The sequence below is a fragment of the Caloenas nicobarica genome, chromosome 33, assembly GCF_036013445.1.
Source record: "Caloenas nicobarica isolate bCalNic1 chromosome 33, bCalNic1.hap1, whole genome shotgun sequence".
In the NCBI taxonomy this organism is placed as follows: Eukaryota; Metazoa; Chordata; class Aves; order Columbiformes; family Columbidae; genus Caloenas; species Caloenas nicobarica.
In genome coordinates this window covers 1897935-1918753 of record NC_088277.1, presented here as the reverse complement: position 1 = coordinate 1918753, position 20819 = coordinate 1897935, and the positions used below count along the sequence as shown (strand labels likewise).

The 20819-nt window shown below is 56.7% G+C and overlaps 2 protein-coding genes across 7 annotated transcripts in view; one reads left to right on the top strand and one right to left on the bottom strand.

The window, feature by feature from the left end:
* HDAC7 (histone deacetylase 7) overlaps positions 1 to 8328 on the top strand; it is a 94351-nt gene extending 86023 nt beyond the window's left edge. For all 6 annotated transcript variants that reach the window (XM_065654282.1, XM_065654283.1, XM_065654280.1 and 3 more), the window contains 12 exons: positions 70 to 190; positions 389 to 438; positions 1696 to 1803; positions 2689 to 2744; positions 2962 to 3049; positions 3277 to 3396; positions 4366 to 4463; positions 4554 to 4672; positions 5146 to 5279; positions 5387 to 5471; positions 6080 to 6218; positions 6920 to 8328. In XM_065654282.1, coding sequence (XP_065510354.1) covers positions 70 to 190; positions 389 to 438; positions 1696 to 1803; positions 2689 to 2744; positions 2962 to 3049; positions 3277 to 3396; positions 4366 to 4463; positions 4554 to 4672; positions 5146 to 5279; positions 5387 to 5471; positions 6080 to 6218; positions 6920 to 6965 — 1164 coding nt within the window. In that variant the 3' untranslated portion in view covers positions 6966 to 8328. The remainder of the gene's footprint in view (positions 1 to 69; positions 191 to 388; positions 439 to 1695; positions 1804 to 2688; positions 2745 to 2961; positions 3050 to 3276; positions 3397 to 4365; positions 4464 to 4553; positions 4673 to 5145; positions 5280 to 5386; positions 5472 to 6079; positions 6219 to 6919) is intronic.
* Positions 8329 to 12741: 4413 nt separating this feature from the next.
* On the bottom strand, positions 12742 to 19438 carry LOC136000591 (twist-related protein 2-like). Its single transcript, XM_065654504.1, has 2 exons — positions 18947 to 19438; positions 12742 to 12808 (listed from the first exon to the last, which is right to left on the bottom strand). The coding sequence occupies exon 1, from the start codon at positions 19436 to 19438 to the stop codon at positions 18953 to 18955; it is 486 nt and encodes a 161-aa protein (XP_065510576.1). The 3' UTR covers positions 12742 to 12808; positions 18947 to 18952.
* Positions 19439 to 20819: the final 1381 nt, after the last annotated feature.

The following is a 20819-nucleotide window of genomic DNA, read 5'->3' as shown; positions in this document are numbered from 1 at the left end:
ACGTGCCACCTCCACCCAGGGAGGCCGGGGGTGGCAGAGCAGCTCAGTCACAGCCCCTCTGTGCCGCAGTGTCTGCGGGGACGGAAGGCCACCCTGGAAGAGCTGCAGTGCGTCCACACCGAGCGCCACGTCTTCCTCTACGGCACCAACCCCCTCAACCGCCTCAAACTGGACAACGGGAAGCTGGCGGGTGAGTCCCCAACTGTGTCCTCAGCTCTGCCTGTCCCTGCCCACACACCCACACCGGGTCTTGGGGCACCCTCAGCCCTGGGGACCCCTGTGAACAGCTCTCTGGGGGCTGGATTGGCCAAACCTCCCTCCTGGTACCCCTGTGCGTGCCCCTGTCCCACCATCCCCATGTTCTCAGCTCTGTCCCCTCTCTTCACAGGGATCCTGTCGCAACGGATGTTTGTCATGCTGCCCTGCGGAGGGGTGGGGGTAAGTGCTCCAGCTCTGCTCTGGCCGTTTTTCATAGAATCATAGAATCACAGAATAGTTTGGATTGAAGGGACCTTCCCAGCTCCCCCAGTGCCCCCCCTGCCATGAGCAGGGACTTCTGCACCAGCTCAGGGTGCTCAGAGCCCCGTCCAGCCTGGCCTGGGATGTCTCCAGGGATGGGGCATCCACCACCTCTGAGCATCTCTGGTTTTGGACGGGCTTTTTCCTTCTGTCCCCTCATGGGCGTGAGTGGAGAAGGAGCTCCCGAAGCCTTTGCCTGGGCAGGCTGAGGTGGGAACACTCCATCTGCAGGCAAGATGTCCTTGTACCAGAGCTTCCCCCTGTCCTCGGGATGGTCCTGAGCATCACACCCGTGAGAGAGGGTCACAGAACCACAGAGTGGTTGGGGTTGGAAGGGACCTCTGGAGATCATCCAGGATCCTTCGTGCCTCTTTACTCCAGGGGACCCAACACCCAAAGCCCGTCACAGCAATTTCTAACAGCCCGAGGCGTTAGAGGGGACAGAACGGCTGACGGAAGCCGCGGTCCCCATTGAGGGAGGGGAGCGGTGTCACAGGGACAGCATCTCACCACCTCCATCCAGACACGTCCGTGGCCTCTCCTTTCCCAGCTTGCAGCCCTGGTTTCTCTCCATTCACTGCGTTCTCCTCTTCTCCTCTCTCCCCCCTGTCTCTGTCCTTCTCTCTCTCTTGCAGGACGGGTCTCACTCCATTGCCTTCCTGCTGCCTCTTCTGGTTCTTCTCCTCTCCTTGCCCCCGCTGCTGGGCACCAGCTCTTCTCAGCCCCGTTTGCATCTACTTTCCCCGCTCTGCTCCCTCTCCCTGCCCTCCTCTGGCCCGTGCCCCGAAGGCTGGGGGGGTCTGGAGCTGCCCCTCACCGTGAGCTTTGACTTTGGCTCACACACATGGACTTGATCAGAAGAGACTTGAGTTTTCCGGCTCTGGCTCGGCCCTTGACGTGATCCTGATCAAACCAAGATGTTGGGTTAAACAATAAAATAAGATAAAGAAGGTAATGAGCGTTTTCGCAGTCACTCCTTCCAGCCCCCCGGGTGCAGGGGGAGATGCTCCGCGTGGGGCTGGGGCTGACGGAGGAGCTGCTGGGGAACTCGCCCCGTTGCGCGTGAGGTTGGCCCACGGTGCCCTGGATGGGACTTCAGCCCCCAGCCCCAAGCGTGGACCCCATGGCGAGACGTCCTGTGCCCTGTCCCCGTCTGACTGCTCCCCTTGCTTGTAGGTGGACAGCGATACCATCTGGAACGAGCTGCACTCCTCCAACGCTGCGCGCTGGGCCGCCGGCAGCGTCACCGAGCTGGCCTTCAAGGTGGCCACCAGGGAGCTGAAGGTAGGGCTCCCGAAACCACAAAAAGAGAAAACGTGGGAAAAAGTGGAGAAAGACAGGTTGGGAGAAAAAACCTGGTCAGAATACACATCGTAGCCTTGTGTTCTACTTCTGTAATCAATACAGATTTCCAGTTCTTTCCAGTGCAACTGGTCGCACAGTAAGCCTTTCCAGAGGTGAAGTCTGTGCTTCACTTATTACCGATAACATATGATAAAAACCAACAAACCAAGGAATGCGAGGAGAAAACAGATAATGGGACGCTGCTTTCTAAGCAGATTTTTCCCATCATTCACAGATCAGAAAGCAAAAGCAAAGCATAGAAAAACTTTGCGTACTAATACAGCAGATTTCATATATTACTACAAGCCTCAGTATATTGAAGAAACATGCATATTTGTTTTAAAAAATGTGTGTATGTACACACACACACAATTATATACATATATATGCACATACATACATATATGTATCTCTCCAGATAGTGGCAGCAGTGGAATTTGTGTACCAGTTTATATTGGTATTATTTGTGTAAAAGTATATACGTATTTGATCTTTTCTTGTTATTCAATATACGACCTCTGGATAGTCAATGAGACAAACAAGTGCACCTGCACATACCTGCTGATTTCTCTATAAGCTTACCTGTTATGTTATTCAGCACTTCTTTTAAGGCTAAAGCCTCTTAAAGGGGATCCCCCCCTGCTTCACCTGGGGGTCCCCGAGCTGCACGTCACCCCACGGGCAGGCGGGAGGGGGGTTGTGGGGTCCCAGCCCTGCAGGACTGTGGGCTCTGTCCCCACAGGGCAGGACAGGCCAGCCAGGGGTTTGGGGTGTGCGACGCTGGGAACAGCAGCTCTGATCACTCCCCTTTTCTTTTGTCCCCAGAACGGCTTTGCTGTTGTGCGGCCACCCGGACACCACGCGGATCCTTCCACTGCCATGTAAGGGCCCCTTCCTGAGCTGCGGGGTTCTGGGAAGCCCCCGAAAACCAGTTTATTGGCTTAAAATCACTGATTGCTCCAGACCGACCTCCCAGGACCCACCCCTGTCTGGGCTGGAGGGAGAGGGGAGGGGGTGCCCGCCCTTTGGGGAGCACACGGGCTGGGTGGCAGGGGTGTGAGCCCCAGGGCATTAACCGGCTCCGCTCCCTCTTTGCAGGGGATTTTGCTTCTTTAACTCGGTGGCCATCGCCGCCAGGCAGCTGCAGCAGAAAGGGAAACTCGGCAAGATCCTCATCGTGGACTGGGTGAGTCCCCCAGCATGATCCCGCTCCTCCCCGGGGTGTCCGCGTCTCCTCCCAGCTCTGGTTTGGGCTGGGAACCCCCGGCGTGTCGGGATAGGGAGCAGGAGCAGATCCTGGGGATGGGCAACCCTGGAGCAGGGGAGAGATCCAGCTGCTTTCAGCTCCCTTAGGCTGTTAGATCGCCCTGAAGACTGTAAAAAAGAGCGTTTTCCCAATTTCTCTCCCTCTAGGATGTTCACCACGGCAACGGGACTCAGCAGATCTTCTACAGAGACCCCGACGTTCTCTACATCTCTTTGCATCGTCACGATGATGGCAACTTCTTCCCCGGCAGCGGGGCCGCTGACGAGGTACAAAGCACCGACAGGCTGCGAGGTCCACGCAGCTCTGCCGGGGGACATCGGTGTGGGGGGCGACGGTGACGGAACGGGGCACAAACCTTTGAGCAGCATCTGGTTTTGTGTCGGTGCCTTGTGGGCTCGTTTCCCATCGATGCCCCATCCTGCCCGGTTCGCTCAGTCACTGCAGAGCCCGCGGGGACGGGGACCGATGGCTGGGAAGTGTCAGGAAATCCCCGCGTTGTCCCTAAAACAAGGTTCTTTACCCAGTGTGCACGCAAATTCTGCACACGGAGATACCGATTTTATTGCAGAGTTGTACAAGTCTGGATACCGAAGTCTCGATCATTTATACAAAATCCAATCAGTATATATCCGCCCTCAGGGCGGTTCTGTAGGGCTGATTGGTTACAGTATTTGCATACAAGGTATATAACATTATTTTTACTGCACATGCTCAATGAGTAGGGGTCTTCTCCTGGAGGCAGGCAGACTTCAACAAGGAGCTGTGTTTTGATATTAAAAAGATTAATTAATTAGATTAAATTAAATTAAAAAATTAAAATTAAAATGTTATTGAAAAATAAAAGAGTAAAGTTGACTTTAGGTCAAGCACATCCACAAAATTTGGCACTAATCACTAGATACTCAACAGTCCATGGTTGCCTTCTCAGTTCTGGGATAGGTTTTGTTCTACGATTGAAAGCTAATTACTGCCAGACATCTCATCTCTTTTTAGTCTGATATTAACTTTCTAGAAGGGCTCCTGCTCGGGTCTTTTGGTCTATTTAGCAACACCCGCAGCTTCTGCTGCTCCTCAGCTTTGCAAACCCCGGCGGGCCCCGCAGCACCGGGCAGGGGCTCGGGGACGCTCGGTGCTCCCTCCCCAGAGCCCAGCAGCGATGGAGCCGCTCCAGGCGCTGTCCCAGTGTCCCCGCGTGTCACAGCCAGCCCCTCACCGCTGTCCTGGATCTCTCACAGGTTGGTGCTGGCCCTGGTGAGGGATTTAATGTCAACGTAGCCTGGACCGGAGGGCTTGACCCCCCCATGGGTGACCCGGAGTATCTGGCTGCTTTCAGGTACCGTTCCTCGTGTTCCTGCCCATCTCCTCTTTCTCTCAGTGTCAGGCCGAGCCAGCACTTAAAAATTCTTATTTTTTACCGCTGCAGGACGGTGGTGATGCCGATCGCACACGAATTCTCGCCCGATGTGGTGCTGGTGTCGGCCGGCTTCGACGCAGCTGACGGTCACCCCCCGCCCCTGGGCGGCTACAAAGTCTCTGCTAAATGTAAGGAGGTGGAACCAGCACTGGTGGCTCAGGGGGGTCGTTCCCACCACCCACCCACACTGGGACCGTGGTGTAGGGGTGGCAGATACCCAGGGAGCCAGGGAGGATCATAGGATAATGGAATCACAGAATAGTTTGGGTTGAAGGGACCTTCAAAGGTCACCTTATCCCCCCCTGCCATGAGCAGGGACATCTGCACCAGCTCAGGGTGCTCAGAGCCCCGTCCAGCCTGGCCTGGGATGTCTCCAGGGATGGTTCATCCACCACCTCTCTGGCCAACCTGGTCCAGGCTCTCACCACCCTCAGGGCCAACAATTTCCTTTTATCCAGCCTGAATCTCCCCTCTCTTAGTTGAAAACCATCACCCCTTGTCCTATCACAAGATCTTTGGGGTTGTACCATCAGCGAGTGCCAAGGCCCCAGCGTTTTGGGCAGGGAGGGTGACAACCATCACTTGGGCTTTTCCCTCCCAGGCTTTGGCTACATGACAAAGCAGCTGATGAGTCTGGCTGGTGGAGCCGTTGTCCTCGCGCTAGAAGGTGGCCATGACCTTACGGCCATCTGCGATGCATCTGAGGCCTGCGTGTCGGCCTTGCTGGGAAACGAGGTGAGTGCTGGGACCAGCGGGTCACGGCCGTGGGGCTGTACCGGCGCTGCGAGCCGAGCCCTGGGCACAGCTCCCTCCTGCTGACCCGCTGTGTCCTCCTTCGGCAGCTGGAGCCTCTCCCAGAAGAAAGCATGAGGCAGAAACCCAACCCCAACGCTGTGCGCTCCTTGGAAACAGTGATCCAGGTCCAGAGTGAGTGTCCCAGGGCTGGGGGCTCCGTTAAGTAGAAGCATAGAATAAGAATCATTTTGTTTGGAGAAGCCCCTCAAGATCATCGAGTCCAACCGTTTCCCCAGCCCTGGCACTGCCCCATGTCCTGAGAACCTCATGTCCGTCTGTCCAACCCCTCCAGGGACGGTGACTCCAGCACTGCCCTGGGCAGCCTGTTCCAATGCCCCACAGCCCTTTGGGGAAGAAATTGTTCCCCAGATCCAACCTCAACCTCCCCTGGCGCAACTTGAGGCCGTTTCCTCTGGTCCTGGCGCTTGTTCCTGGGGAGCAGAGCCCGACCCCCTCTGGCTCCAAGCTCCTTTCAGGCAGTTCAGAGATCAGAAGGTCTCCCCTCAGCCTCCTGGTATCCACACTAAACGTGGAAGGGCCAAGTGTTGGCATTTTCTCCCCTCTCCAATAATCCCCATGATCTCCAAGGGGGCACCTGGCATTCAAGACCCCACTGGAGCCCTTCTTCATCCTCCTCCTCATAGGAGGGTGATACCCATGTGTGCATTCACTGCCAGGGAAGCCTGGAGACCTGGGACAACCCCTATCCTGGCATCTCCTGAGTTTTTCTTCCCCTGCAGGTAAATACTGGGCGGCCGTGCAGCGTTTTGCTTCCAAGCTGGGCTGCTCCTTCCTGGAGGCTCAGCACCATGAGGCAGAAGAGGTGGAGACAGTCACAGCCTTGGCCTCCCTATCGGTGGCCGTGATGGTGGAGAAGAGGTGATGCTCTTCATAGTAGAATCACAGAAGGGTTTGGGTTGAAGGGGCCTTCCCAGCTCCCCCAGTGCCCCCCTGCCATGAGCAGGGACATCTGCACCAGCTCAGGTTGCTCAGAGCCCCGTCCAGCCTGGCCTGGGATGTCTCCAGGGATGGTTCAGCCACCACCTCTCTGGGCACCTCTCATTGATCTTGGGAGATGCGAGAGCCCCTCACTCCCTGTTTGTTGGGTGTCAGGGGGGTGGCAGCAAAGAAAGGCCATGTCTCACAGCTGGTGAGCTCCTGGGAGGTCAGCACAGGCCTGGCTTTAAGCAGGTCTAGAGGTGTGGGAGATCATAGAATCATAGAATTACAGAATCGTTTTGGTTGGAAAAGCCCCTCAAGATCATGGAGTCCAACCTTTACCCCACCCCAGCACTAACCTGTGTCCCTGAGAACCTCATGTCCGTCTGTCCAACCCCTCCAGGGGTGGTGACTCCAGCACTGCCCTGGGCAGCCTGTTCCAATGCCCCACAGCCCTTTGGGGAAGAAATTGTGCCCAATTTCCAACCTAAACCTCTCCTGGCGCAATGTAGGTCTCAATGGAGCAGGAAGCACTGGGAGGCTTGTTGTGTAGGTGCTGGACTTTGCCTTGATGCTGAGAGGACGCGTTGCGTCCTGCAGGTCTCCTCCTCCCTCTCATGTGTCGTATTTCCCCATTTCAGGCCACAAGACGAGCCGATGGAGGAAGAGGAGCCCATGAACCAGTGATGAGCAGTAACGTTCTCTGCTCCCCTGCTTCCAGGACATGGCTGGACTCTCCTGAGCCCAGCGCTCGCTCTTCATTCCTGGCTTCCCATTTGCCACGTCATCCTCACTCCCCGAGTCACGGTCCTGAAATGGCCGGACCTTTGGCTGCCACCTCTGCAGGTCTCCCAGCAAGGACGTTCCTGCGGCCGCCTGCAACGTGTCCTCCTGCTCAGGACCGATGGAAAACCGTAAACTCCCTCCGCACAGTGTGGCCGTGCAAACCCAGCCCGTGCCTGCGCTCAGTCCCCAACCGTCGGGACCTGAAACCCCTCTGGGGACACACGGGAGAGGCCTCCACACCCCCTAGACCTGCTCTTCTCCTGGGACCATCCTCGCCCCGGGGAAGGGGGTGGGTGCTGGGATGGACACTGCGGGTGCTTCGAGCCGCCTCGGGACTGCGCCCAGAGCTCCTCGCCGGCCTTTGAGCAGCAGTTTTGCCCGGGGTGGGGGACACTCTGTGCCTTGTGGTGTCCTGCCTCCCCTTCCTCTGGCGGGGCACGAGGTGGGAGCGTGACGGTGACACGGGCTGTGACCTCGTTGTGCACAAGGAGGGTTCGGATCACCGTGACCGGTGCCCGCAGCCGGGGAAGAGCGAGGGCTGGAGCATCCGCAGCGCCCAGGATCGCACCTGTGGGACGTCCGAACCACTAACCCTGGTGCCGGGGCTCTGATTTGCACTATACACAGTTGCCATGTGCTAATGTGAACCGTCGTGCTCGTCTCTCCGTGGGGGTGTCGCGAACAAGCGCCTCTTTGTGCGGACTTACCGAGGTGCCTTGAGTCCTTTCGCCACCCGCTGCCCTGAGGATCTGGATCATGTCGACCCCTGTGATCCTGGGATACCCCAGCTGTCTTCCAGCCCCCCGTGAGTCCCCCATCCCGCAGCTGCACCCCCAGCACCCCAACAGGCTCCTGTTCTCTTGCAGAGCTCAAATTGACTCCCATCACCCTCTGCTCGTGTTTGGGACACCCAAAGCCCCAGTGATACGGTGCCTGTCCCTGCTCAGGCCACCCTGGGGTGACAGAGGCAGAGTGAACCCCCCAAAATGAGGTTTCCCTCTCGATTTGCCTTTGTCCCATCTCACACCGCACCGGGGCATCGTGTGGCTCATCGCCCCACGAGCCCGTCCCCCTGTCTTCCCCGTGTCCCCTGGGTTGCCCCACGAGGACACTGGGGTGTCACAGTGCTGGGGTTTGGGGACAGCTGGGCTGGGGAGGAGGGGACGGACAGGGCGCTGAGACCTGGCGGGGCTCGGGAGGTGGCTGAGTCCCGTCTGCAGGCACAGGGAGGAGATTTTGTAAAAAAAAAAAAAAAATAACAAAGAAGGAGAAATCACAAAAAAAAAAAAAAAGGACCTTGGAAGAATAAACCATTTCTGTGTCTCCAAGTGCCCAGAGGTGGGTCCAGCAGCGCCGGGCGGTGACACAGGGAGCGGGGAGGGTGCGAGATCCTTTGTGACCAGGTGACGCCACGGTACCGCCCATACCCCCCCCCGTGGCTTCACCCTCACACCCAGGGCTGGGGGACCCGCACTTGTCCTGTGCTGGGGTGGGCACCCTCCGGGAGGGGGGTGTCACACTGCGGTGGGACAGCCTGGGCAGGAAGGGGTTAAAAAGCCTCCCCAAACCTCTTTTCCTCTCCAGAGCCTGGCGTTGGAGGGTGCTGTCCCCTTCCATGGCTCTGTCCCTCTGTCCTGTGGGTGTCCCCCACCCCGGGGCGGGCTCTGGGGTGGTGGGAAGGACCCGTCGCCAAGGGGCACTCGGGCATTTCTGGTGTCCCTGAGCCAGGACTGGTCACCAGCCCTTCCCCCCGTGCCCACCCCTGCAGCCCGGGTACCCCCCACCTCCCTGTCCCTCTGCCTCAGTTTCCCTCCCCTGCCCAGTCCCAACCTCAGCCCAGTTCTCCCAGTGGGACCCCGTGGGCTGGTGCCACGCAGGAGCTGTGCCGGAGCAAAGGAGCCCAAAGCTCAATATTTGTGCCTCAGTTTCCCCCAGGAGAAAACTCTGGGTGACCGTGGGAGCTGTTATTGCCTTAAGAACAAATGCCCCCCAAAATACTTATTTCCTCACATCTTAACTTCTTCAGCATTTAACATTTTCAGGTTTCCTCTGGATCTCTCAGGGCAAGATACCAAAGGAAAAAAAAAAAAAAAAACGTCGTGATTAATTAAGCTCATTAATTGAAGGGCTGGCCAGTCTGGGCTGGGGCTGGTGGCCCCAATATCCCCACCCTGCGCCCCCCGTGTGGTGGGTCACCCCAACCTGAATCCCCAGGCAGCCCCTTTGCTCCCCTGTGTCACCCGCCCTGTGGCCGATGTCCCCAACAGCTCCCAGGACGTGCCAGCCCTGGCTGCCGCTTGTGGCTTCAACCCCGGACACGGGACCAAACGCCGCGTTGGTGAGACATGGGTGTTCATGACGCGTATTTTTTCTAGCAGGACTGTGTGTTTGCTTGGAAGGGGCCCCCCTCCCCATGGGGTGTCACCTCTTTGTCCACAGGTGCCCCCCAAACACCCATTTCAATGACATCTGCCCAGTGGGGTGGCTGGAGGAGGTGGTGGGGTCCCATGGGTGCAGGGCTGGGTGGGCGCTCCCCCCACGTCTGGGTTGGAGCACAAGGGTGATGGGAGCGGCTGAGGGAGCTGGGGGTTCGGCTGGAGAACAGGAGCTGAGGGGAGACCTTCTGATCTCTGACCTGCCTGGAAGGAGCTTGGAGCATGGAGGGGGTTGGTCTCTGCTCCCAAGTGACAGGACAAGAGGAAACGGCCTCAAGTTGCGCCAGGAGAGGTTGAGGTTGGATCTGGGGAACAATTTCTTCCCCAAAGGGCTGTGGGGCATTGGAACAGGCTGCCCAGGGCAGTGCTGGAGTCACCATCCCTGGAGGGGTTGGACAGACGGACATGAGGTTCTCAGGACATGCGGCGGTGCCAGGGGTGGAGGAACGGTTGGACTCAATGAGCCTGAGGGGCTTTTCCAGCCAAAATGGTTCCATGGAGGGAGGAACCTCAGCAAGCTCCCACCCCCCTGATCTGAACAGCGGAACATCAGGCAGATCGTCCCACCATGAACATGTCCTCCAGCTCCAGGAGCTCCGGCCGCAGCCGTCCCTGTGTCCATCGCTGTGTCCATCGCTGTGTCCGTCCCTGTGTCCATCCCTGTGTCCGTCCCTGTGTCCGTCCCTGTGTCCGTCCCTGTGTCCATTCCTGTGTCCGTCCCTGTGTCCATCGCTGTGTCCATCCCTGTGTCCGTCCCTGTGTCCATTCCTGTGTCCGTCCCTGTGTCCATCGCTGTGTCCATCCCTGTGTCCGTCCCTGTGTCCATCCCTGTGTCCGTCCCTGTGTCCGTCCCTGTGTCCATCCCTGTGTCCGTCCCTGTGTCAGTCCCTGTGTCCATCGCTGTGTCCGTCCCTGTGTCCATCCCTGTGTGCATCCCTGTGTCCATCCCTGTGTCCGTCCCCGAACATCCCAGCCGAGCACCCTCCATCTCCCAGGAAATTGAGACCAGGACCCCCCAAACAAGCACCAGGACCCCAAATGTCACTCGCTTGTCCCCGCTGACGGGAAGGGTTGTTGGGGTGGCAGCAAAACCCACGTGGCATCACGGCCGAGGGACACCCAGTGTCATGCTGGGGTGCCTGGCCCTTGGGGACGGGGTTTACTGGGGGGTTTCCCACAAAAAGGTTCGAAGGGCCAGAACATCTCCAGATCCATCCCTCCTTGCCCCAAACACCTTTTCTCCAAAATTCGCCGTGTCTGTCTAAGAGTAACAACTATCATGACTGTGAGAATCAAAAAAAACCTGCCCTAGCCCTTGGTTCAAATCATTGTTCCTTCCTCAGGGCTGACGTTTCACTCATTTTTATATAAGTCAATATAAAGGGTGTTTTTTTAAAAAAAAGACTCAACAAAATGTTACTTAAAAATAATATTTAAAAAGATACTTTAAAAAAAAAATACGGTTGGAAGCCTGTCTCCAGAAAGAGGTATTTTCCCTTTATTTTTAAAGCACATTTTATTTTTTTGAAGGAAATTTCTATTTCTAAGGGAGGTTTCATTACTTCAGCTGATGTGCTTCACGAAACCCTCTGCAACCCCATTTTTAACAGAACTTTCATTTTTTTTAACACATTCAGATCTTATTAAAGGCTGCACTCAGCTCCCCAGAGCATGAAATCCACTCCCGGTATATATAAAAACTGAGGATTTTATAGGAAGAGGGAGCCTGAGCCTTGCTGTTGCTTCTTGTTGGGTTCTCCGGTGTCTAATTAAGTCTGAGCACTAATTGAAACTCGGCTGTTGAGTCATTTATAACACTTCTCTCCCACGTGGGTTGTTTTCGGTTGCACGTCTGTCGCAGCCTCACTTACGGGGATTTTCCCCCCACCGCCTTTCTGTGCTATAATAAGCAAAAATACCTGATTCTCCTTCGCCCAATTTAAATAAAACTGTCCGAGCAGCGGCGCCGATGGAGGGGGTGGGGGTGGGCGTGTGGCAGCACCATTTCCTTGGGAAACGAAAGGATGGAACGCTGGAAAATTCCCCCCGGAATTTATTGGGATTGTCCGGACGTCCCGACATCCCTTCGCCGTCCCCCAGCATCTCCCCGTCCCCCCAACTCCTTCTCGCCCCCGAAAGAACCTGAATCCCCCTGGAGTTGCCCCAACCCCCCCATTCTCGCGGGGCAGAGGGAAGGACTCTGCGTAACGTCTTCAGCCTTATTTTCTAACAATTTCAGATTTCTTCCAACAGAGCGGCTGATTTTGCGATATGTCCGTGGGGTACGAGCGAGTGGGGGGGTGTCGTGTGCCTCAGGGTTCATTGGGGCGTTCATCAGCCCCCCCAAAACCAGCTCTGCTCGCCAGGCAGCAGCTCCGACCGCAGCATCGGCGCGGAGCTCCGGAGCGGGATAAAGGCAGAACCGTGCTGGGGTCTGTGCTCCATCCTCGGCCAAACCCTCGGACGCCGCGTTGCCACATCCCTGGGGGAGCTCTGGGAGGGCTCGAGTTGTCCCCATCACGTCCTGCCCATCCTGGCCGCAGGCAGCGGGGATGCAGGGAGGATTGAGCCCACCGCGATGGGGACATCGGCCACTGAAATGGGGACACCGGCTTCCCCGCAGGCTGGGGAAGGGGGTGGCTGGTACCGGAGTAGATAACTCAACTATTTCTTACCTACAAGTCAAAAATAAATTACTCCTTAAAGCATTTCACAGGCAGCATCCAACCAAGCTGATTCTGAGCAAAACCACCCGGGTCCTGGTTCAGGTCCTGGTTCAGGTCCTGGTTCGGGTCCTGGTTCGGATCCTGGTTCAGGTCCTGGTTCGGGTCCTGGTTCGGGTCCTGGTTTGGGTCCTGGTTCGGGTCCTGGTTCAGGTCCTGGTTCAGGTCGTGGTTCGGGTCCTGGTTCAGGTCGTGGTTCGGATCCTGGTTCGGGTCCTGGTTCGGGTCCTGGTTCAGGTCGTGGTTCGGATCCTGGTTCGGGTCCTGGTTCGGGTCCTGGTTCGGGTCCTGGTTCAGGTCCTGGTTCAGGTCCTGGTTCGGGTCCTGGTTCGGGTCCTGGTTCGGGTCCTGGTTTGGGTCCTGGTTCAGGTCGTGGTTCAGGTCCTGGTTCAGGTCGCTCTGCCCCAGCCCTGGGGTTTGCGGTGCCGGAGCAGCCCTGGGCGAGGGGACGGGAGGGGACAGGCGGGGCTGGTGCTCTCCTGCTCGCCGGGGTGGCCGCTGCCGGGTTTCGGGTGCTGGAGGAGAGCGGGGTGGCCGGGTCGCGTGCCCCGGTGCTGCTGCGTGTTTCCATCGAGGCGGAGGCGACCTAAGGGGACACAGACAGGGTCAGCCCGGTTGCCGAGTCACCCAGGGTTTGGCTCGTCCCAGGCTGCCCAAAATCGTGCAGAATCCGGCGCTCAGCCGGGAAGCCAGCGGGGGCCGAGCCGCGTTTGGTTTCTGGCTCCTGAGCCTTCGTGCTTCGCATTCGCAGACTTCCCCGTAGCCGCAAGGATCTGCTCACTGGGAAACGTCCCCACACCTGAGCCCGAGACTGTAAGCATTCAAAACATCACAGCTTTTCCCCCAAATATGCTGCTCTGGGAGCAGAGCGAGGATGGAGAAGGGAAACGGCCAAACAGCTCATCCGTTTTCCTCCCCGTGGGGAGGACGGCGTCACCCCGCCACGGGCTGCTCCCGCTCCAGCCCGGAGGACGACAGGCTGTGACAGGCTGTCCCCGGCCGGTGACACCGGAGGGGACCCCGCGGAGCTGCCGGGTGCCGGCAGCCGCCGCCGGACAGCAGCGCGGAGCCGGGGCCGTGGGCCGGGTGAACCAGCGGAGCGGGAGAAGCCGAGACGCAGCCTGATCCCGACCTCGGGCAGCGAAACGTGTCCTGCAAGGGCTGGATGAGGTTGGAATCGGCGCCGGCAGCTCGTGAGGCACCGGGCATGGGAGGAGCAGAGCTTCGTGAGGCTACGGCTTCGATTCGCCATCCCTGGGCTTCCTCTCCATCACCCCCAGCTCTCTGGTTTTATTCCATCCCCCCGCTTTGCCTCCTGCTGTTCCAGCCCTTCCTTGCGCAATTGCAGAGAACTTCAACTCTCCGGAGAGGAGCCTGTAGAGGAATAAATCACGAACCCTCCGGTAATTCACCCCGGGCACGGCTGCGGTAACGCAGACGGGCTGGCAGGATGTCAGGGCTGGCAAACGGGGCAGGGAGAGAAAAAATCCCCAAAGCCCCACACGTCCCACTGCTGAACCTTCGGGACCATGGTCTGGAAGGTCTGTGATGGGTGTTGTGCACATCCCAGTGCTCAAGGGCACAGCGGGCAACCAAAGAGGCTGACGCCCAACTTGCACAGCACGAGGACATCCTAGGTTGCGAGAAACAGCCACGAGCATCTCAACCCAGCTCGTATAAAACTTAATAACCTCCCCTTGCCTCACGGCACAGCCGTGTCTCAAATAAGCAAGGTTTAACACCAAATAATGCACTCGTGGCATGATTTTGAAGGTTGCAGGAGCCTCCAGAGGAGACCGGCCCTGCTCCGAGTGTGCAGAGCTTGGGGATGGACGCGAGCGCGGAGCCGCGGTGAGACATTGCGGTGAGCCCGTCCCCAGCGCCCCGGCCGCGACCGCCCTTCCTCCCCACTGCATTAACACCCTCGTCCCCGCGCAGGTACGGCCCTATAAAAGGAAATTAAATGCAAAGCCCGTCTGATAAACGCATCTCCTTCGTTCCCCCTCAGATCGCAGGTGCTTTCCCCTGACATTCGGCAATGAAACAGGGGCTCGTTTCAAAGGCGTCCGTTCCTCTGAGCTGAGCGAAGGCAGCTGAGATCCAGCGAGCCCGTCTCCTCGCGGGGATCGTAAACAGGCAGGCATTTTAATGCTCCTGAGGGCTGGCTGTGTAATTTTATCTCTGTTTTAATTTTAACTAATCCTGAGTAATACTGAGAGCCTGCCTTGCTGTGATGGAGAGGAGCCTGGTCCCCCCCCGGCAGGGCCGGTGTTGAGTTCTTCTGTCTTTAATAGAAAAGTGGAAGTTTTTGATAGAAAAAAGATTTTTCTGATGGTGAAATTAATGGCAGCCCCATCTCCTCTTTGATGTGTCCTCCTGCCAAGGGACGTGCAGAGGGACAGCGGGACAGCCTGTGATTCTCCCAGCTCCAGGCTGGAACCGCGTAGAGCAGCTCAGGGACGTCGCAGTGGTGCCACCACTCCGGGGTCCCTCGGCAGCCCCGGCACCATGTGGGCGGGTGATGGTGGGACTGAGCATCCCCAGCCCTGTCTGGTCACAGAATCATGTTGGTTGGAAAAGCCCCTCAAGATCATCGAGTCCAACCGCCACCCACCCCCAGCACCACCGCATGTCCTGAGAACCTCATGTCCGTCTGTCCCACCCCTCCAGGGATGGTGACTCCAGCACTGCCCTGGGCAGCCTGTTCCAATGCCCCACAGCCCTTTGGGGAAGAAATTGTTCCCCAGATCCAACCTCAACCTCCCTGGCGCAACTTGAGGCCGTTTCCTCTGGTCCTGGCGCTTGTTCCTGGGGAGCAGAGCCCGACCCCCCCTGGCTCCAAGCTCCTTTCAGGCAGGTCAGAGATCAGAAGGTCTCCCCTCAGCTCCTGTTCTCCTGCAGCCTTCCCCGGAGCTGGTGCACGAGCTCAGTCCTGGGATTTTGGGGGCTGTCCTGCATCCCTCATCCAGGGCAGCTCCCCCCGCCCCAGGGCACAAAAGCTGGAGCCTTAGAGGCCCCAAATATCTCTTCTTCTGCCTGTCCACCTTGCAGACGCTGTGGCAAATGCTACACGGGCTATGTGCTTTTCGGAGAAGACAGAGCAGCCTTTGGAGGAAACTTCTGGCCCCTAAACCTGCTCCACGCCGGAGCAAATCCCAGCAGCATCCCACCGGAGCGCATGGAGGGGAGCGGGGCTGGCATGTAACGTCACCTTTGAGCCGAATGGGAAGAAGAAAAATCACCCAGGCACAAATCTCCCAGGATTTGGGCAACGCTTCATCATTCTGGGAGCTCAAACCAAAAGCAAAAGCGAGGAGGTTCCTGCCCAATCTCAGCATTGCTCCCACCCAGCCCGGGGCTCCAGGGCCACCTTGGCCAGTTTAACCAGTGGGGAGTGAATGGACCCACTTCTTGCTGCTTTTAAAGGACCGCCCCAGGACAGGAGTGTGCTTTCCTGCCAGGCTGCAGGGGGATCGCAGCTTTTTGAAGCAGATGTTGCTTTAAATGCATTTTTCTGAGCAGATCTGAATAGGGAAGGGAGCTCCCCCCAAGCTCCTTTAATACCCTGGTGCTTTAATACTGCGCAATGACACGCATTGATAAATAAAAGAAAATGAAACATCCACCCGACAAAGCAGACTCCAAGCAAGAGCAACAGTCCCCAAAGGGAAGATTTATCCAAGGTCTTCCAGGAGAGACAATTAAGTGAGGGCAATGCAAGAAAGACGATAAATCCAGAGAGACAAATGAAGGGCAAAGAATATCACCCCTTACAACTCCGCCAGTCTTTCCCCCCCAGCAGTTCCAGCTTCCAGCCTCATTTTCTCCTCCAGCAGGAAAAGAAACCATTTTAATGTGCTCAAGACTCTGCTGAAAAAACGTGAGCTTGGGAGACTTCAAACGTTATTTTTCTTGCCTGGGGGCTCAGTCCCTCTTTCCCCGGATGATGTCTCCTGGTTAACAAGGGCATATCCACATCCAGCTATTCCAGTGCCCTTTGATATTTAATAGGCTGGGTTCCAGTGGAGACCAGTACGTCGGTGCTCGCAGCAGCCATTAGCTGCTTTACATTATAAAATTACAGTCCCACTGCAAGCGCTGGGTTAATTCACTTACGGGAAAGAGAGGCGCAGCCTTCCCAGCTCCAGCATCGCTTCCCCCGCGGTTATTCCCTCTTTTAGGTCTTTGCTTAGCAAATCCTCCTCCTGTCGCTTTCCTGCCCAGCTGGGAGTTGCTAATTGGTACCCGAACACCGCTGCAGGTCGGCACAAAGCAGATTATTATCTATTCAGCTGAAGGATGCTTTGCCTCAAGGCAAGTACCAGAGCTGCTTGGGATGAATATGAACCAGCGGTGATAAGCACACGGAGAGCACCGCATTCACGGGACATGCGGGGTTTTACACGGAGGCTTTTTCGTTTAGCAGAGAGGTCTTTAAGATCACTAAGGGTCTTTAATTCCTCTGTTTTAGCACAGGAAAATCATTCCTGCCGAGCACTCAGCTTAAATAAACAGGCCCCCATGTCAATGGCTGGATGTGGAGCTGCACATCAGCCCACACATGCAATTGAGACCTGACACGTGTTTGCCGAGTGTGGGGGCTCAGGAACCCCACACCTTCTCCACAGCAAAAATGCCTTTAGCGGGGCTTGAATGAAGTGCACAGCTTGTCAGCACAGCACAACGCTGAAGCTCTTCAAAACCGTCCACCCAAGAAACCCACGTTCCTGCTGGGCTGTTCCCACCTCCCTTGCAAACCGCAGAGCGGGGCAGAGCCGTGCCGAGCAGCCCCCGTCTTTTGGGAGCAGGCACGGAGCATCCCATACCTCAAAACCCAGGATCACCCAGCTGCAAACTGCAAAACTCCCAGGGCTGCAAAAATACGATGCCCAGAAGAGGGTGAGGGAGGTGATGGGGGGATGCGGGTGCTTGCTCTGCCTGGGGAGCTCCTGCAGTTTTCAAACCACCAGGTCTGCCCCAAATAATTGAGATTTATACATGGGTTTAGAAAACTAGCAGCTTTCCTGTAGGTTAGAAGAGATCTTAGCAAGGCTTGCAGGAAAATGAGAGTTTAAATGTGGCTTATACTTAAATGAAATCCCCCTGGGAGCTGGTCACCATCGGCTGCACCTACATCTACAGATCTGGCCTGAAATTCAGGGCAAAGCCCAAAGGCTTTGGGGTCAGTGATGCTCGGGAAGGGGACATTGGCCACAGCAAAAGGTCCCGCAGTGCCCGGGCACCACCTGGGCCACTTTGCAGGAATTTACTACCATTTATTTTGTCTCAGAAAGGCACTTTCCTCCCTTTCCTTCTCCCTCTGGCCTTTCAGAATGTAAGACCAGGCTGGAGAGCAGATAATTTTTTTTTTTTTGCACTCTGCTTTTCCCCAGAGCAGCTGTGATGAGGCGGGGACCGCTGGTCTCACGTTGAGCTGCAGCATCACACCGGTCCCTGCCCAGGCTGCGGGTCAGCGTGGCTTAAATAAGGGTCTTGCACCCCCTCAGCAGTTCTCATCACAGGGTCTACGGTCCCTCGTGTTATAAATGATGCCGCACCCGGGTCCTTGCAAGGAATCGGGGCTGCAGTAAGACTGGTCAGGAGGAGAAATGGGGCGCAAGGAGAGTGCGTGGGGCTGACCCCAACAGCTCGCAGAAAATAATAAGGAAAAGGTCTTTCCACCACTAATGGTGCAAGAATAATCAGAGCGCAGTTGGCTTCTTCGGAGGAGTCGGGGGTCTCTCACCCTGACGGCGGGGCTGATACAAGGAAAGTCAGAAGCCCTGAACCTGTTTAGGGGACAACGGGGACTCTCAGGGGCTGGGCTGGGCTCCCATGGAGTGTCCCCAAACTCCACAGCTTGGGAACATCCTCCAGAGCTTTCTGCTCCTGCTCATGGGCTGCAGGAAATGTTAGGATGTAGCTGAGCCTTCTCTCCCCGTCCCAAATTTCTCCTAGCCCAACAGGACCTAAACCACTGAAAATAGGATTAAACCCTCTTTCAGCAGCTTTGCTGCTGGTTAGAAGGATGCTCAGCTGGCGGCTGGATGGCGCCGAGCGCGTCAAACACGAGGTGCACACAAACCTCGCTGCCCCGGCATCTTTGCTCGGTGTTTTATTTCCTGCAGCGTCAGATGCTGGCAGATCCGAAGGGATTACGGATCCCACCTCATCTGCAGTGCTTTAGGAGAGGGACAGGAGGAAACCGGGCAGGATGGAGGTCCCGGGCCACCCAACAGCTTTGGGGAACAGCTGCCGGGTGTCACCGGGTGACAAGGACAAGGCTGGGCTCTTCGCACAGGGGAGCAGCAGCAGCCGTGGGGCCGCCCTGGTCTCGCTCGTGCGGTTTTGACACCTCGGTGACCCAAGCACGTTCAGGAGGGTGTCTGCTGATTTATGTCCCCTCCCGGCTTACCGTGGGAGGATAAATCAGATCTTTAAGCCCTGATTTCAAACCTTTCACTAGGCTGCCCTGGACCAGACCCCACTAAATGAGATCAGTCGCTTTAGGGCTCCATTTCTCAGCCCCCTGCAATGTCCCACCAGCCCCGGCGAGGTTGGGAATCGCCACCTCCTCTGACCGCCAGCGTCTGGGGTTCGTTAAAGCAAATCATTTGCATGTGGACAATGAGGAGGGGGCGGCTGCCGTGCGTTTCCCCCTGGGGACCAAGCCAGGGAGATGCGTGGAGGATGCAGGAGCGAGGGAGATATCGGCGATACGTACCCTGGCTCAGTGGGATGCAGACATGGACCAAGCCCCTTCCATCCTCCAGACGGAGAAGGCGTAGCTGAGCCTCTCGTGGGCCAGGTAGTTGCAGCTGGTGATCTTGTGGTCCAGCTCATCGCTCTGCAGGACCTGGTACAAGAAGTCTATGTAGCGGGCGGCCAGCTTGAGGGTCTGGATCTTGCTCAGCTTGTCAGAAGGCAACGTGGGGATGATCTTCCGCAGCTCGGCGAAGGCGTCATTGAGCGACTGGGTCCGCTGGCGCTCCCGCACGTTGGCAATCACCCGCTGCGTGTGCATGTCCTCGAAGGACGGGGGGACGGGGCTGCGCTTGCTCCGCTTGCCCTGCGGCGAGGAGACGCCGCACTCCTCGGCCGGCTTGTGCCCCTGGCCGCGCTTGCGGTGACATTTCTTGTGCAGCCGCTCGCCTTCCTCCTCGCTGGTGACCAGGCTGCCTTCGGGGGAATCCGGGCACATGTTTTCTTCTTTCATCTTCTTGTCACCTGGCGGGCGAAGGGCGCTGGGGTGTCACGAGATGCGCCGGCCACAGCACATCGGCGAGGTGGCCTGGGGAGCAGCTCAGGAGGTGCAGCCTGGAGCACCCGCCCTCCAGCCTCCCCAACCCTCCCAAGCCTCGCCGAGCCCTCCAAGGAGCTCAGTTGGCTTTTCCTTTGGGTTGCGGAGAGGAGGGCGTTCGGATAACTTTGGGGAAGGGCTCTTGCTGATAGGGCAAGGAGCCCCGTGGGCGGACCAGGCGCAGACCAATGCAGCCGTGCAAGGTAACACAAACATCAGTGGAGCTTATGGGTTCCAGATTTCCTCCCTCCCTCCTCCACCGACACCCCCAAGCCCTCCGGCACAGATTCTCCTGCCTGCTGCCTGGATGGCAGGGGACATCGCCTATGCTGATGTAGCACCCGCCATGGAGTTCAGGGAAGGCTTTTATGGTTTACAGTCTTTTTCTTTTTTTTTTTTTTTTTTTTTTCCCTTTTTTAAGCCCGGTTGACCCTGCAAAAGCCCGCCAGAAATATTCGCTTGCCCAGTTTGCAATAGGAGACTTTTATCTACGAGCCATTCAAGCAGAAATGCGGAGCAATGGATGTTTTAATGAGCGATATGGGTATTCTCTGAGTCCAGAGGAAGAGGCAACAACAATAAGCATCCATACTGCTCTTGAGAAATGGCATAATTCAAAATGAACTTGAGTTTGCATCCATCCAGTCATGCACCCAGTCATCCATCCATCCATCCATCCATCCATCCATCCATCCATCTATCCCTCCACATTTCTGGCAGTCTACAATAGCCCTTACTGTACAGACGGAAGCCAATAGTCATCCACCATCATATTCCTCTCAAAAAAATATGGCAGCTACTGCAGATCGAGAGAGTGGAACAGGCTCAGACTCCTCCTGGCTGGATCCACAGCCAGTTCTATGCCTGATTTCCCAGGAAATCAAGCACTATGAGCAGCATTGCTTCCTTACACTGCTCCTGAGCTTGCCTACAAATAGAAAAAATACACTTCAAAGTAATAAATCCAGGAATGCTGGGAGAGCTGCATGCTCTTTTAGCCAGGGTTGAAGGTCCAGATTCAGACTACCGTGCCATAAAATATTCTGCACAAGTCCGTCATTGTATTAGATAGTTTCCAACCCTATTATGACACCAGTAGAATCAACACATGGGGCTGGAGTCCATTAGTGGCCCGTCATTTTCTCATGCCCAGTCTCCTGCTCCCAAAAAAATCCTGCACCTTTGGGAACCCCTGTCGCCTTCTCATCTCCTGCTTGTGCCCTCTCTGCCTCTCCAAGGTGTTTCTTCTCCATCACCTCTTAGAATCAGAGAATCATTTTGTTCGTAGAGACCCTCA